General features: G+C 38.8%; 1 protein-coding gene across 8 annotated transcripts in view; it reads right to left on the minus strand.

Moving 5' to 3' along the window:
* ARFIP1 (ARF interacting protein 1) overlaps nucleotides 1-16,606 on the minus strand; it is a 127,854-nt gene that overhangs the window by 20,560 nt on the left and 90,688 nt on the right. For all 8 annotated transcript variants that reach the window (XM_020895787.2, XM_020895788.2, XM_020895792.2 and 5 more), the window contains one exon: nucleotides 7,525-7,699. In XM_020895787.2, the coding sequence (XP_020751446.1) occupies nucleotides 7,525-7,699 (175 nt within the window). The remainder of the gene's footprint in view (nucleotides 1-7,524; nucleotides 7,700-16,606) is intronic.

The raw sequence follows: 16,606 nt of genomic DNA on the forward strand, positions 1-16,606 counted from the left end.
GGGGGATCTTCAAACCACTCCAGTCTTCTTGCCTGGTGAGTCCCATGGGCAGCGGAGCCTGGCCATGGCTGAGCACGCACCCGCCCCTTCTTCCCGTGCACACCTCGGTTACCTCCTCTCCATCCCTGTGGACCTCAGCTCCAGAGTCACTTCCTCTCTCATGTCAAGACATGCTCCCTCTGTATGCTCGTAAGACCCCCCATTTTCCCTTCACAGCACCAATCAAAGCTTCCACTTCTGTAATTAGCTGCTCAATGTCTATAAGCTCTATGACAGCAAGGCCATTATAATTCCACTACTTGACTCAGTGACTGACATGAAAAACAAGTATTGAATACTTGCTGAAAAAGGAATAAAAAAAGTCAAATGTGCCAATCACATATCAATCTATTCTTCATATTTTACGTGTCTCTCTGTTCTACCTTTTAAGGATCTCTTGACACCTTCAGCTCACTCCACTTCCATTAACACTACCCCAATCCTGGCTCCCATCATCCTGTTTAAACTCCTATACTCACTCTTACGTTCTACTACAGCCTCTGCACCATTTTGAAGACTTGTCATTTGCCAAGAATTCCTGCAATGGATTCCCACCAACACTCAAATAAGCTCTCCCCTAACGTGGCCGAAAAAGTTGGCTTAAAGCTTAACATTCAGAAAACTAAGATCATGGCATTTGGTCCCATCACCTCATGGGAAATAGATAGGGAGACAGTGGAAACAGTGTCAGACTTGATTTTTTGGGGGCTCCAAAATCACTATAGATGGTGACTGCAGCCATGAAATTAAAAGACGCTTACTCCTTGGAAGGAAAGTTATGACCAACCTAGACAGCATATTAAAAAGCAGAGACATTACTTTGCCAACAAAGGTCCATCTAGTCAAAGCTACGGTTTTTCCAGTGGTCATGTATGGATGTGAGAGTTGGACTGTGAAGAAAGCTGAGTGCCGAAAAATTGCTGCTTTTGAACTGTGGTGTTGGAGAAGACTCCTGAGAGTCCCTTGGACTGCAAGGAGATCCAACCAGTCCATCCTGAAGGAGATAAGTCCTGGGTGTTCATTGGAAGGACTGATGCTGAAGCTGAAACTCCAGTACTTTGGCCACCTCATGCGAAGACCTGACTCATTGGAAAAGACCCTGATGCTGGGAGGGATTGGGGGCAGGAGGAGAAGGGGACGACAGAGGATGAGATGGCTGGGTGGCATCACCGACTCGATGGGCATGAGTTTGAGTAAACTCCAGGAGTTGGTGATAGACAGGGAGGCCTGGCGTGCTGCAGTCCATGGGGTCGCAAAGAGTTGGACATGACTGAGCGACTGAATTGACTGACTGACTAACGTGGCCTATAAGGTCTGCATGGTTTGGCCCCTGTTCACCTCCCACAGACTGTTCCAATTACTTGGAATACTCTCTGCTTCTCACTTTACCTGGTGAACTTTCAACATCACATTCTAATAGAAGCCTGCACTGACCACTCACTGGTCACAGCCACAATTTATATATACATACATACATGAATTTTGGTGTGATTTGTGATCAGTGTTGCTTCTTTTTTTGCTATTTGGTTGCTAAGTTGTGTCTGACTCTTCGGGACCCCATGAACTGTAGCATGCAAGGCTTCCCTGTTTCTTTTACCAGGCTATAAACTCTGAGGGTAGAATTTTTTTCACTTTTGCTCACTGGGTCCAGAACAATGTCCAGAACACTTCCTGGTACACAGTATATAATACTTGATAAATGTTTCCTAAATAAATAAAAAAACAGTAACAACATGAAATTACATGACTGGAATCCACTCAGGAATTACATTTGGAAATAAAGCTGCAGGAGTGAGGGATTGTTTCACAGGATCCAAATGGAGGTAACCATATTTGGCACAGTGTTGCGGCTGCTTACTATACTTCTACCTTTCAATCCATAAAGGCTTATGTTTTATTTAGAACCAGGTTCTTTTACCTATAGAATATAACTTCACATGATTTAGGAGCAAATACCAAGAATACTGTTTATGCCTACAGTTACAGAAATAAAGATGACAGTAAATAACTGGCACAAATCTTTTAAAAATATCAAGAGTAAAAAATGAGAGTTCTTTTGAGAATGGGAAAAAAGATTTCAAGAATGTATCTGCTGTACATATTAAGTAATGATTATGAACTGAACATGCCTCTCAAAATTTGGCAACAGATATCCATTTTTTAAACTCAGAGGCTCATAACTTCTCAAAGAGAAGAATATGTTTGCTCTCCTAGCCTTTCTCAACATTTACAGAGCATTTCTATAAAAATGTAGTAGGCTTTGAGTATTTCCTATAACAGAACATATTTGTATACAGTGACTGGGTCACCAAAACTATATACATAGCTGTCTCACATTATCTGTGTTTACTTTGTTTTGTGTTTCTTAAAAATTGAAGTAAAGTCGATTTACAATGTGTCTTGTTTTTATTCTCTGTGTATTCCTCTCTTTCTCTGTCTCATCACTTTTGTTTATTGGACTTGTCTCTGATAAGTTAAATTCATAATAACACATATACAAAATAAATTTGTAATATATCAGAGAAGAAATCCTAACATACAGGATTATCACTGTATTATAATTCTATATTAAACATGATGTGAGTGAAGTTCTTTTCATCAACCTAGTGTTAAGAATGACTATAATTTTTATGAATTTTTTTTAAATTAAGTATATTAATCAAACACATGTCTAGGATAGATCCCAAGTCTGGCTCATCTTTTTTCTCTCAGCCTCCCAACCCCCAACTCCCTTGTCATCCTTTGAGTTACAGACTATAACAACAGAAAAAACTGTGCAATTAATGGTTACAGCTAAATAACTGACATTACCTTAAAGTAAGAGTACATTCCATCCTTCTTAAAGTAAAAATATAACAAAATTAATGGGATTCTTAGTCTTTATTTACCTAAACTATTGTCGAATCTCTGATACATTCAGGGTCCTCCCCACAATGTTAGTAGATCTGAAAAGATATTTACTTGTACTCTTAAATTATAATTGTCTTAAGGGAAATGTTAATCATCTTAAATTACTTTTTTCACATTATACATGGCTCTAAGACCTAAAAATTTTTGAAAAAAGGAAACATGGGCTGCTCACATTGATGTGCTTATTTTCCTCTAACTTTTTGCTTTCTTTCCATGAAAACAGTACATATTGCAGACAACAGAAGCCTTTCTGAGAGAGCACGCTATGCCTCACTAAACCACAGAGCAAGGTGAGCCTCTCGTCTGCCCTAGGAGACTCTTACTCACCTCCGTCTCCTCCCTTCCCTGCAGCACGCCTCGCATTTTGGGAAGAAATGCAAACATGTATTTGCTAAATGACTGCTGTACATTTAACACCACTGCTAGGCATCATGAGGCTGTAAAAGAAGGCACGGTTCCTACTCTGACAAAGTCTACAAAGCACCAGAAATGACTATTTTCTTTACCTTGACTATATTTTTTAGTCTATGTTTTGTTCTGAACTTTGAGAGGAACAATAAAAGGTAAACAAAGTGCCTTAAGTCAGAAAATAGCTCAAGTTAAATTATTTAAAAGTCTAGGGGGAAAGAAATATTGATGAAAACAAACACTATAAGAGTCTAATTAACTGTGCTCTTGTTATGCAACTAAATCTTGTTTAGTAAATAAGAAAGAGAATTCAGAGGTTTGTTCACATTAAAGGTAAACATAATATATCGGGGGTGGGGGATAGGGCAAGGGGGTGGACAGAGTATAGACTGTAAACAGTTGAATTCAACTTTTTCCATTAAGGGAATGACAAGCATGGGCACATGTACACAACTCTCAGCATTATTGCATGCACATACATACCCAGGTAAGGACACACAGGTATTTTTAATACATACCTATTCCTTCTGTTTTGCCGGCGAGAAAAAAGGCTAGACTAAGTACATATAAACACCTCAGTTTTCTAATAGAAAAGAATCTACCTCCCAATCACTCTCAATTTTTTTCCTTAAGTTCTGAAAACAAAATAAACAAAAATATTCTCACAATGTTTGGCCACTAAAACTTATTACGATAGTCACAGAATGATCTTTAGTCCTTTACTCAATGACTATTTGCTTTCAATTTTGCACTATTCTAGCTGTTTGATTATCTGGCCTCACATTTTATAAGAGGAGTGTCGCTATAGGAGGATACTCCAAAAACCAGGATAACCAAAAGGACCTCCCTCTCCCCGCAATGTCCCAGCAAAAGGAGGTGCAAAAACAGCTTTAGAAAAAAAACAATAGCCTTTAGGACATCATGAAATCACAAATTAACACTCACTGATGTTTCAGATAACTTATGTTTTTTAAAAAATTCAACATATGATATTTAAAAAATAGAAAGCTTATATTTTGTTAAAATTCAAGAAAATTGCATATAAAAGAAATACTAAGGAACAAATTCAGCTGTAGTTCACAAAAGAACTGAGGCATTTCAAAAGCAAACAGGGGTGACAGGCAGTTTCCAGGCCTAAAGACCTGCTTTATCCTCCCCTCATTAGAGCTATTAAAGAAAAAAGGGGAGAAGCTGCTCCAACAAAAGCAAGAAAACAAAAAAATTCTTCTTATAAGTTGAAGTTTTCAGCCAAATCATAGCTGTCTACTGCTTGAAATAACTGAGACCAAGAACAGTATCTCTTTACAGTTTTAAAGAATTAAATACAAAAGATAAAAATGTTAAGAGTTTCTTTACAGATTTTATTTTAGACAAAGCTGACTAATTACTGAGTTGAAACTGAAGCTTGATGACAACTGTGGAAAACCCCAAGCAGGGTATTTCTAGGCTCTCTATGAATATAAATAATATCCTTGAGAATAAATGCAACTTTTTTTTTTTCAGTTTATAGTAAGAAAGGTCTAAAGAAGAGAAGATGAGACAATGACAATACTATTCTCAAAGTAATGACTTCTAACCTTCAATCTCTGGAACTCTGACCCTGTTCATCCAAATGGCAAACCCACACCATAAACTTCCTGCCAACTGTTTCCATGTGAGTATCCTGTCGTCATTTCAAATTAAACACCGAGTTAAGAGAACAAGTTCCCAACCTTCATCCCTCATAACCTTCAGGCCAAACCAGCTTCCTCTGTCAGTTTCCCAACTCCTGCCATGCAGCCTTGAAACCACTGCCCTTCTCTTTCTCTGGTAATGGCGTGATCCTAGTCCAGGCTTTTTACAAGGGCGCCTGAAGAGCGTTTTTAAGTCACAATTCTCTATTCCCAACTTTAAAAAATTTCCAGTGCCAAAGATAAAGATATTTTCATCTGTGGATGTGAGATCTGTCTGACATGTACAATTTATCATTTTCCCCCTCTTCTTTCCTCACTGCTCAGTGTGGCTCCTGAGTCTGAGTGACTGTTGTGATGAAGAGTGAGAGAATAAATGTAAAATGCCTAGTAAATAACAAATAAGTGCGTTCCCTGGTTCATGTCTAAAAAAGAGCCATATAGTAAGAGAGTTACAGTTACACAGCCATTATTTATCCCTGTATAATTTGCTGGCAAGAACCAAATAAGCATGGGTGGTTTAGGGACATTAAATACTTCAAAATAAGCTTGTCTCCCTTTTTATAAAAGATAACCTTTCATAGAAAATGTTTAAAATACAGAAAAATACGAAATACAAAAAATATCCATAATGTCACTATTCAGAGAATAGCACACAACAGATACCATTAGGTTCCAACAGAACACAATTACCATTTTAAACATTTCCTAAAATCATTTCCTCTATTAGCAGAGGTCCTGGACCCTCAAATTAGATGAATTCCTTTTTCTCCATTCAAATCAGCTTTAGGTAGAACTCATAAAATGCTAGCACACTTTATGCAGCACTATACTGTACAGTGCTGATTTAGGGCAGTATGTAAAAAATATTTTTATATTTGAAATATACATCTATATTTAAGTATTGACATATTCTTAATCCTTCAAAATATTAAACCAAATGACCAAAACGAGCGCCACAGCATGTGCTCAGCTAATGAAACTAAAAGGCTCACTGTGTTCTTGCCTGAATAGCGCTGAGCAACCTGTCTGATGACTCGGCTGAGATTTCCTTTACTGACAACATAATGGTTTCAGTGTAATAGAAAATCAGTACTTTTCATGCACTGTGGCTAAAGAAAAAAAAAGTAAGAGACAGTCCTGGTCTCAAGGAAATCTATGCAGCTCTTATAGTAGCCAGAAGAGTTTCTAAGGAAATATTAAAGAAGACAAGAAGTCACCAGCCCAGGTTGGGTGCATGAGACAAGTGCTCGGGCCTGGTGCACTGGGAAGACCCAGAGGGATCGGGTGGAGAGGGAGGTGGAAGGGGGGACCGGGATGTGGGAATACATGTAAATCCATGGCTAATTCATTTCAATGTATGACAAGAACCACTGCAATGATGTAAAGTAATTAGCCTCCAACTAATAAAAATAAATGGAAAAAAAAAAAACAATGAATATTCAGAAAAGGAAAAAAAAAATAAATAAAGAAGACAAGAAGATATCAAGAGACAGAACTGAAAAATACTAAGAAGGTACCTGGGAGAAAGCAGAGCTGAAGTTCTATTATGCCTTCAGAGGATGTGAAAAGCACAGGATGGACCACCAATGTGCAGTATGAGACCCTATTTCTCAGGACGCCACACCTCTCCTGTACTGAGTTCCCGACTCGGAGAACTGCAATCCTTCTCTGCAGGTGATGTTAAACACTGGAACCTATTCTCTACTTAAACCAGAGCCCCTAGCCTGTTATTACATGACTCTACCTCCAACAAAAGCTACAGTAAGTCCATATCACCTCTCACTGCTCTAGATTTTGGATGTGTTCATGTTACATGAAAATAATCTGGAAAATTGATTCCTTAGCTTGTTTCTGTTAGGTTATGCTAACTGCAGCCCTAATCAGAACCTTTCAGTTACTCTTCATTTATTAGGTACTGAGAAAAATACTGTTTCCTTCCTGAAATCTGTATCTACCATTAATAAAAAGTTTTCAAAATGTTCAGAACAGAATCTACCATTATGTAACTTTTTAAAGCACTTGATACCAACACCAGTCTGAAGATCAACATCAAGTATTTTTTGCCAACTGTTACATGTGAAAGACTGGAACAGCACAGCTGATGATGACTTTAATGACAGAAAGGTGAAGAAAGTAAATATACTTTATATACTTATAAACATGAAAACAGTTTATAAATGGAATTTCATTTCCAACAATTCTAAAGTTGACCCTTTAACAACATGGGTTTGACCTGCGTAGGTCCACATACACGAGAGGTTTCTTCAGCAGTAAATACTACAGCACTGCATCATCCATGGTGGGCTGAGTCTGCAAATGTGGAGCTGCAGACACAGGGCGACTGTGGATTCAGGGAACCAACTGCGTTACACATGGACTTTCAACTGCATTGGAGGGTCAGTGCCCCCAATCCCCAGGTGGCTCAAGGGTCAACTCTATAATGAAGGAGTTAACAGAGACAAAAAAAATTTCAGAAGGTAAAGAATACATTTACCTTATTTTCTTCTAGAAATTTTAACTTGACAGAAACATCATTGCGCATTTTATCGTACTTTTCCTTATGTGCTTGGAATAGATGCTGTGATTGCTCAATCTTTGGCAGAGTGTTTGCATCACGTGGTCCAAGATTCAGTTCTTCCAAATCAGTACGATATGCATCATATTCAATTCTGGAAAGAGGAGAATAAGTGAAGCACACTACAAAGACAGTGTGAAGTAAGTTCAGGAGGTGAAGTGGAGCTACCCAACAGTCCCATATTATACATTAATATATAATAATCCTCATAGATATTTGATACTTTATGCCTTTAAAATCAAGTATCTTCTTACAAAGAGCTATTAATATAAGCATGGTGGTGGGGGAGCTACTTCTTTTTTTTAGAGGGAGGGGGGACTACCTCTTAATCTCATTAACTCTTCCTTTTCAAGCACAGTATCAACTGACAAGTAAAATTTCCACAATTTAAAAACTAGGTTAGGGACTTCCCTGGTGGTCCAGTGGTTAACAATTCTTGCTTCCAATGCAGGTGGTGTAGGTTTGATCCCATATCAGGGAACTAAGATTTCATGTGCCACAAAGGCATAGCCAAAAAAAAAGTTAACTTCATCTCTTTAACAGTATGTTTTATTTTACCCAATATATCCAAAATATCATCACTGTAATACACAGTGTAAAAAATCTGTTAATGAGCTATTGCACTTTTGGGGGATGGCAGACTGAGTCTCTGAAATCCACTGTTTAAGTTTCCATCACGCCTCACTTCATGTGCTCCACGGATACCTGTGCTGAGTGGCTCCCGCACGCACAGCACAACTGCAGGTGGGCGTCCACAACATCAGGATTCAGAGTGTGACCACGGCTCTCCCCTGGAGCACTTCATCACCTCACGCTCCCTGAGATGCCTCCCCCTCATGCTCTCTCACCGTGAAAGCTGACGCAGTTACCCAGGAGCTATCACTGCACGACCCCACTCCTCACCATGCCTCTGTCAGAGCAGCCAAGTAGGTTCGGCGTTGCTTTGCTCATTGAACAGTGACTATGTGGTACTGTCAACTGTTCAGTACTCAGACAGCAAACACAATCACATAAAACTAACTAAGTGACCACGTGGACCACAGCCTTGTCTAACTCATGAAACTGTGAGCCACCCAACACGGACGGGCCATGGTGGAGAGTTCGGACAAAACGTGGTCCACTGGAGAGGGGAATGGCAACCACTTCCGTATTCTTGCCTTGAGAACTCCATGAACAGTATGGAAAAGATATGACATTGAAAGATGAACTCCCCAGCTCAGTAGGTGAATGGAGAAACGACTCAAGAAAGAATGAAGAGATGGAGCCGAAATAAAAACAATACCCAGTTGTGGATATGACTGGTGATGGAAGTAAAGTCCAATGCTGTAAAGAGCAATACTGCATAGGAACCTGGGATGTTAGATCCACAAATCAAGGTAAATTGGAAGTGGTCAAACAGGAGATGACAAGAGTGAACATCAACATTTTAGGAATGGACCAGAATGGGTGAATTTAATTCAGATGACCATTATATCTACTACTACTGTGGGCAAGATCCCTTAGAAGGAACTGGATTGGCCCTTCAAAGAGTCCAAAAATGCAGTTCTGGGGTGCAATCTCAAGAACAACAGAATGATCTCTATTTGTTTCCAAGGCAAACCATTCAATATCACAGTAATCTAAGTTTATGCCCCAACCACCAATGCCGAAGAAGCTCAAGTGGAATGGTTCTATGATGACCTACAAGACCTTCTAGAACTAATACCACAAAAAGATGTCCTCTTCATCATAAGGGACTGGAATGCAAAAGTAGAAAGTCAAGAGATACCTGGAGTAACAGGTAAATTTGGCCTTAAAGTACAAAATGAAGCAGGGCAAAGGCTAACAGTTATGCAAAGAGAATACACTGGTCGTAACAAACACCTTCTTCCAACAACACAAGAGACGACGCTATACATGGACACCGCCAGATGATCAATACTGAAATCAGACTGATTATATTCTTTGCAGCTGAAGATGGAGAAGCTCTACACAGTCAGCAAAAACAAGACTGGGAGCTGACTGTGGCTGAGATTATGAACTCCTTATTGGCAAATTCAGATTTAAATTGAAAAAAGTAGGGAAAACCACTAGACCACTCAGGTATGACCTAAATAAAATCCTGTACAATTATACAGTAGAAGTGACAAATAAATTCAAGGGATTAGATCTGATAGAGTGCTTGAAGAACTATGGATAGAAGTTCATGACACTGTACAGAAGGCAGCGGTCAAGACCATCCTCAAGAAAAAGAAATGCCAAGAGGCAAAATGGGTATCTGAGGAGGGCTTACAAATAGCTGTGAAAAGAAGAGAAGCCAAAGGCAAAGGAGAAAAGGAAAGATATATACATCTGAAAGCAGAGTTCCAAAGAATAGCACGGGGAGGTAAGAAAGCCTTCCACAGTGATCAATGCAAAAAAAATAGAGGAAAACAATAGAATGGGAAAGACTAGAAATCTCTTCAAGAAAATTAGAGCTATCAAGGGAACATTTCATGCAAGATGGGCACCATAAAGGACAGAAATGGTATGGACCTAACAGAAGCAGAAGATATTAAGAAGAGGTGGCAAGAATACACAGAAGAACTATACAAAAAAGATCTTCATGACCCAGATAATCACGATGGTTTGATCACTCACCTAGAGCCAGACATCCTGGAATGTGAAGTCAAGTGGGCCTCAGGAAGCATCACTACGAACACATCTAGTACAGATGATGGAATTCCAGTTGAGCTATTTCAAATCCTGAAAGATGATGCTGTGAAAGTGCTGCACTCAATATGCCAGCAAATTTGGAAAACTCAGTAGTGGCCACAGGACTGGAAAAGGTCAGTTTTCATTCCAATCCCAAAGAAAGGCAATGCCAAAGAATGTTCAAACTACCACCCAATTGCACTCATCTCACACACTAGCAAAGTAATGCTCAAAATTCTCCAAGCCAGATTTCAACAGTACATGAACCATGAACTTCCAGATGTTCAAGCTGGATTTAGATAAGTCAGAGATCAAATTGCCAACATCCACTCGATCATAGGAAAAGCAAGAGAATTCCAGAAAAACATCTACTTCTGCCTCAATGATTATGCTAAAGCCTTTGCCTGTGTGGGTCACAACAAACTGTGGAAAATTCTTCAACACATGGGAATACCAGACCACCTTACCTGCCTCCTGAGAACTGTGTGTAGGTCAAGAAGCAACAGTTAGAAGTAGACATGGAACAATGGACTGGTTCCAAATTGGGAAAGGAGTATCTCAAGGGTCACTCTGCTTATTTCACTTATATGCAGAGTACATCATGACAAATGATGGGCTGGATGAAGCATAAGCTGGAATCAAGACTGCCAGGAGAAATATCAGTAACTTCAGATATGCAAATGACACTACCATTATGGCAGAAAGCAAAGAGCAATAAAGAGCCTCTTGATGAAAGTGAAAGAGGACAGTGAAAAAGTTGGCTTAAAGCTCAACATCAGAAAACTAAGATCATGGCATCCGGTCCCATCTCTTCATGGCAAATAGATGGGGAAACAGTAGAAACAGTGACAGACATTATTTTCTTGGGCTCCAAAATCACTGCAAATGGTGACTCCAGCCATGAAATTAAAAGATGCTTGCTCCATGGAAGAAAAGCTATGACAAACCCAGACAGCATATTAAAAAGCAAAGACATTATTTTGCCGACAAAATTCCAATCTAGTCAAAGCTATGGTTTTTCCAGTAGTCATGTATGGATGTGAGAGTTGGACCATAAAGAAAGCTCAATTGATGAACTGATGCTTTTGAACTGCGGTGTTGGAGAAAACTCTTGAGAGTCCCTTGGACTGCAATGAGATCAAACCAGTCAATCCTAATAGGAAATCAACCCTGAATATTCACTGGAAGTACTGATGCTGAAGCCAAATACTTTGGCCATCTGATGGGAAGAACTGACTCCTTAGAAAAGACCCTGATGCTGGGAAAGATTAAAGGCAGGAGAAGGGGACAAGAGAGAATGAGATGGTTGGATGGCATCACCGACTGGATGGACATGGGTCTGAGCAAGTTCCAGGAGGTGGTGAGAGACAGGGAAGCCTGCCGTGTTGCAGTCCAAGTAGTCGCAAAGAGTCAGACATGACTGAGCAACAAGACAGGAAGCAACAAAGTGATCTTGAATTTAGTCAAAATCAGCAACACAAACTTATGCCCTAAAACTAAAGCTCTTTATTAAACTATCTACAGTACAATTTGCATCTCCTATTTTGGAAATTAAACACACTCTATAATATATATATGACTCGAGAAAGAACATGATTCCCTCACACCAAGCCCAATTTATTCTCAACTCATATTGAATCTAATAAATTTCATCTTTCAAGGTCAAAAGCATATCATTGGTTCATTCATCATACAATTCACCCAACAAATACTAAGTGCTAACTTTGTAAGTTTCAGGCACTGTGCTATAAACAAAGACTTTATCTACCATCTTCACAGCTTATCTTCAAGAAGTTAACAGTCTAGATGGAGAGAAGCTCTTAAACAACTACAACAAAATGAGATAAGGGATACTGCCACGGGGAAAGGAAGATGGAAATCAAGATGAATCAATCAGGAATCTGAAAAAGCATCTCAGGAGAAAATTAAAACAAGTTTTAAAGGATGGTTAAGAGTTTTTGAGATGGATTGGGGCTGGGAAATTGATAGAGCATTTCAGGAAGAGAACAGTATGCATAAAGGCATAGATTTGTAACATACCATGAAACTTTGGACAAGTAATTCAGTAACTCACAACCTGAAGTTGGAATAAGATCACAAAAGGAATTAGTTATTAGGCAGGAAGGTGGAATTGAGATTAAGCAGGACCTACAGGCCAGACTATAACAAACAAATATGGAACAACAGACTGGTTCAAAATTGGGAAAGGAGTGAGTCAGGGCTATATAGTATCACCCTGCTTTATTTAACTTATATTCAGAGTACATCATGCAAAATGCCCAGGTAGATGAATCACAAGCTGAAATCAAGACTGCCGAGAGAAATATCATTAACCTCAGATATGCAGATGACACCATCCTTATGGCAGAAAGCAAAGAGGAACTAAAGAGCCTCTTGGTGAAGGTGAAAGAGGAGAGTAAAAAAGCTGGCTTTAAACTCAACATTTAAAAAACTAATATCATATTATACAGACCCATCACTTCATGGCATATAGATGAGGAAAAAATCTAAAGAGTGGTGGACTTTATTTTCTTGGGCTCCAAAATCACTGTGAATGGTGAAAATTAAAAGATGCTTGCTCCTTGGAAGAAGAGTTATGACCAACCTAGACAGCATATTAAAAGGAAGACATTACTTGGCTGACAAAGGTCCATATACTCAAAGCTTTGGTTTTCCCAGTAGTCATGTATGGATGAGAGAGTTGGGCCATAAAGAAGGCTGAGCGCTGAAGAATCGATGCTTTCCAAGTGTGGTGTTGGAGAAGACTCCTGAGCATCCCATGGACAGGAAGGAGATCAAAGCAGTCAATCCTAAAGGAAATCAACCCTGAACATTCTTTGGAAGGACTGTGCTGAAGCTGACGCTCCAATCCTTTGGCCACCTGATGCAAAGAGCTGACTCATCAGAAATGTCCCTGATGCTGGGAAAGACTGAAGGCAGAAGGAGAGGGGGACAACAGAGGATGAGATGGCTGGATGGCATCACCGACTCAATGGATGTGAGTTTGAGCAAGCTCTAAGAGACGGTGAAGCACAGGGGAGCCTGGCGTGCTGCAGTCCATGGGAATGCAGAGTCAGACACGACTGAGTGACTGAATGACTGAACAACAATAATACAGGTCATTACTACAGAGATGAGATTGAATTCAGGGACAAGTGATAAAAAGCCATGGAAGAACTTTGATTTGGAAAGTGGCATGTTATATTTGCTCAGGACAGAAAGATGACTTTAGTGGTAAAGTCATGCATGGAGGATGGACTAGAGTAGATTAAGAAATCAGAAGGAAACCAATTAGAAGACTATGGGCAAAAGAGAAATGAGTCACTGAATTCGGAAGACAATGACCAATGATAGTAAATCTACAGAGGTGGAGAGTTACTAAAAATTTAGGAGGCAGAACTAATCATGGTAATAGCTAGTTAAATTTCATGGGTTCAATGGTCAAACGGCATGACCATTCTGTTCTTCACTGGCTTCAATGCCTTGAGCTTTTTTTTTTTCCTCTTGCTCTCATTTTCTGCTTCAGAAGTGGGAATAATAATCTAAAAACATATTTTTTTTCCCCACCAAAATCCATATATACAAAGTACTTAGGACACCTGCTAATAACTAATATCTATCTAGAGTGCTTATCATTTCAGCCAAATTAGAAGAGGGATGGACTGAAGAAAACATACTAAAATCAGTAAGAAATGAGAGAAATAAGTAGAACAAAAATAAACAGTAATGTGTGGTGATTTAACATGAAGACAAATATTCTTCATTGCCATGGGGTATACCTTTAAATAACGGCAATTAATTTAAACACAGTCAAAGTTATAATACTGACATTAATTTTTACATCCAGTTTGCAGATGGTGTCAAAGTAAAACTTTCCCTAAGAGCTTTCCCTAAGAGCTAAAAGTGCTCACTACCACCAGGAAGAGAAATATACTCAGTTTTCAAAATGCACCTCTTCACCTCAAGGTTGCCAGTCTGAACTGATTCCATACCAGTTAAGTTAGTAAGAGTTGGTTACTTTATGCCTTATGTAAAACTTACAGGAAACAGGTGTCCACATCTGAAAAGTCCTGACCACAACTGGCTCCCTTGTTGGTGCTGCTCTGGAGAAGCCTTGAATAGGCTGTCACAAGATTTTCTATGCATGAAGCCCTAGACAGCTAGGAAATACTTGTACAATGCATAATAGGGAGTGTTAAAAGGCCACCCAGACATCTGCCTAAACTGCCACTTTCTGTGCTGATCAAATAGCTGACCCTTGCCCCTAAAAGTCAATAAATTCTGGTTTTGACAGAGAAGAAAATTCAGCTACTGAGAAACTTTCAGTCTGGGATTCTTTTTCAATGTTATCCCTCAGTAGGCATTGTTTTAGTGTTACAACTAGTCAATGCCTCAGCTTCTCTAAAAATGGCACAGAAAAGTTAACTACCAAGCGAAGCTTAATGAATGAAATCATATACTGAAATTTCAATACAAGAATAAATTATGGGGTGAGGTCATTATTGTTGATTTTTAAAGTATATACCGAGGTTGTGTAAAGGTTTCCTGATAACCAGCTATCCAATATATATAACTTGATTGATAATTTAGTTCAAAAATTTCAAACTAACCTATATTATTGGATAAATTGAGATTTTTTTTTATCACATTATACATTAAATCAGATTCCTCATCATAAGATGTGAAAGCTACTTTTTAAAATTAGATGTGAAAATTTGAGATTAGTCCAATTCAAGTTTGAGGCCTGATAATCAAAAATAGAAGGCAGGAGCCCATGGATTTTCATTTGACTTTGAAATCGGTTCCAAGTAAATAAATCACTTAACCTCTAGAGGCTTATTTTCCTCCTTTGCAAATATAAAATGTTTTGTGTATGATAAGTGACATCTAATGTATTTTTCTTTAATATGGGTTAACATTTTTAAAAACATGTTAGAAATAAACGCTGAAGAGAAAGGTATTATATGCTTCAAATAAAATATACTTTATATTTAAAAATCAGGATAGGCGGACAATTACAAAGTAGACAGAAACTAGATTCACATAGTCCTTAACTGGGATACTTTCAGAACAAAAGAAATTTCAACTTTAAAGCTACAGATATTAGAACAATCTTTTAGATTAGAAAATAAGAATGTTTAAAATGATTACAAGATAAAAGGAAGAGTATTCATTATGAACAAATCAGGATACTATGAAAATGAATAGACAGATTTGGAGAAGAAACAGCTTATAGAAATAAAAATAAACATCATAAACATATATCCTTTGAAAAACACAGACAGCATCCATGAAAGGATTTAAACAGAGATTGGAAAACCAACTACTAGAAATGTTACTGAAGGAAGCCCTACTGAAGGATATTTTATTGAGACATCCCTTCAATGTTACTGAGTGAAATCATACTGATAGATTTCTTCATTTTTCCCCATATTCTGATTTTAATACTATAGTACTAAATTCTTCAAACAATAAAGGAAAGTAAAAAAAACCAAGTCCAAAACTTAAATAAGGCACATAGATCCATTTGTGCCCTTCTCCTACCGACAACCACAAGTACTTGTCTTGACCTTCCTTTCCAAGTCATTGAGAATCTGATAAGTTAATACTAAAATGAGAGCTACAAACACAGCATAGGATAGAAGTATCTCTTCTTATGCAAAGATCAAAAGTAAACTTTCCAAAAAAAAAAAATTCTTGACTTCCCGGGTGGTCCAGTGGTTGGGAATCCACCTGCCAAGCTGCCAACACAGGCAATGGGTTTGATCCCTGGTCCAGAAAGATCCCACATGCCGTGGGGCAACTCAGCCCACACACAACCACTGAGCGCACACTCCAGAGCCCATGAGGAGCAGCAGCTGCAGCCCGCACTCCCCGGAGCCCGTGCTCTGCAACACAAGAGGCCACCACAGTAAGCCCGCCCACAGCGAGCCCGCCGCCTGCTCGCCACAGCCAGAGGAGACTCACACACAGCAACAGAGACCCAGCACAGCCAGAAGTAAGTGAGCAAACCTTTTAAAAAGAAAAAAAATCCCATTTAAAATGGTCAAAAACAACAAACAAAAACATGAAGTAACCCTAACCAAGGAGGCGAAAGACCTATATGTTGAGAACTATAAAATACTGATAAAGCCACTAAAGATGATTCAAAGAAATGGAAAGCTATTCCATACACTTGGTTTGTAAGAATTAGAATTGTTAACATGGCCATACTACCCAAAGCAATCTACAGATTTAATGTGACTGCTATTAAAATTATCCATGACCTTTTTCACAGAACCAGAACAAACAATCCTAAAACTTGTATGGAACTCCAGAAGACTCAGAA

This window comes from Odocoileus virginianus, chromosome 12, assembly GCF_023699985.2.
Source record: "Odocoileus virginianus isolate 20LAN1187 ecotype Illinois chromosome 12, Ovbor_1.2, whole genome shotgun sequence".
Taxonomy (NCBI): Eukaryota; Metazoa; Chordata; class Mammalia; order Artiodactyla; family Cervidae; genus Odocoileus; species Odocoileus virginianus.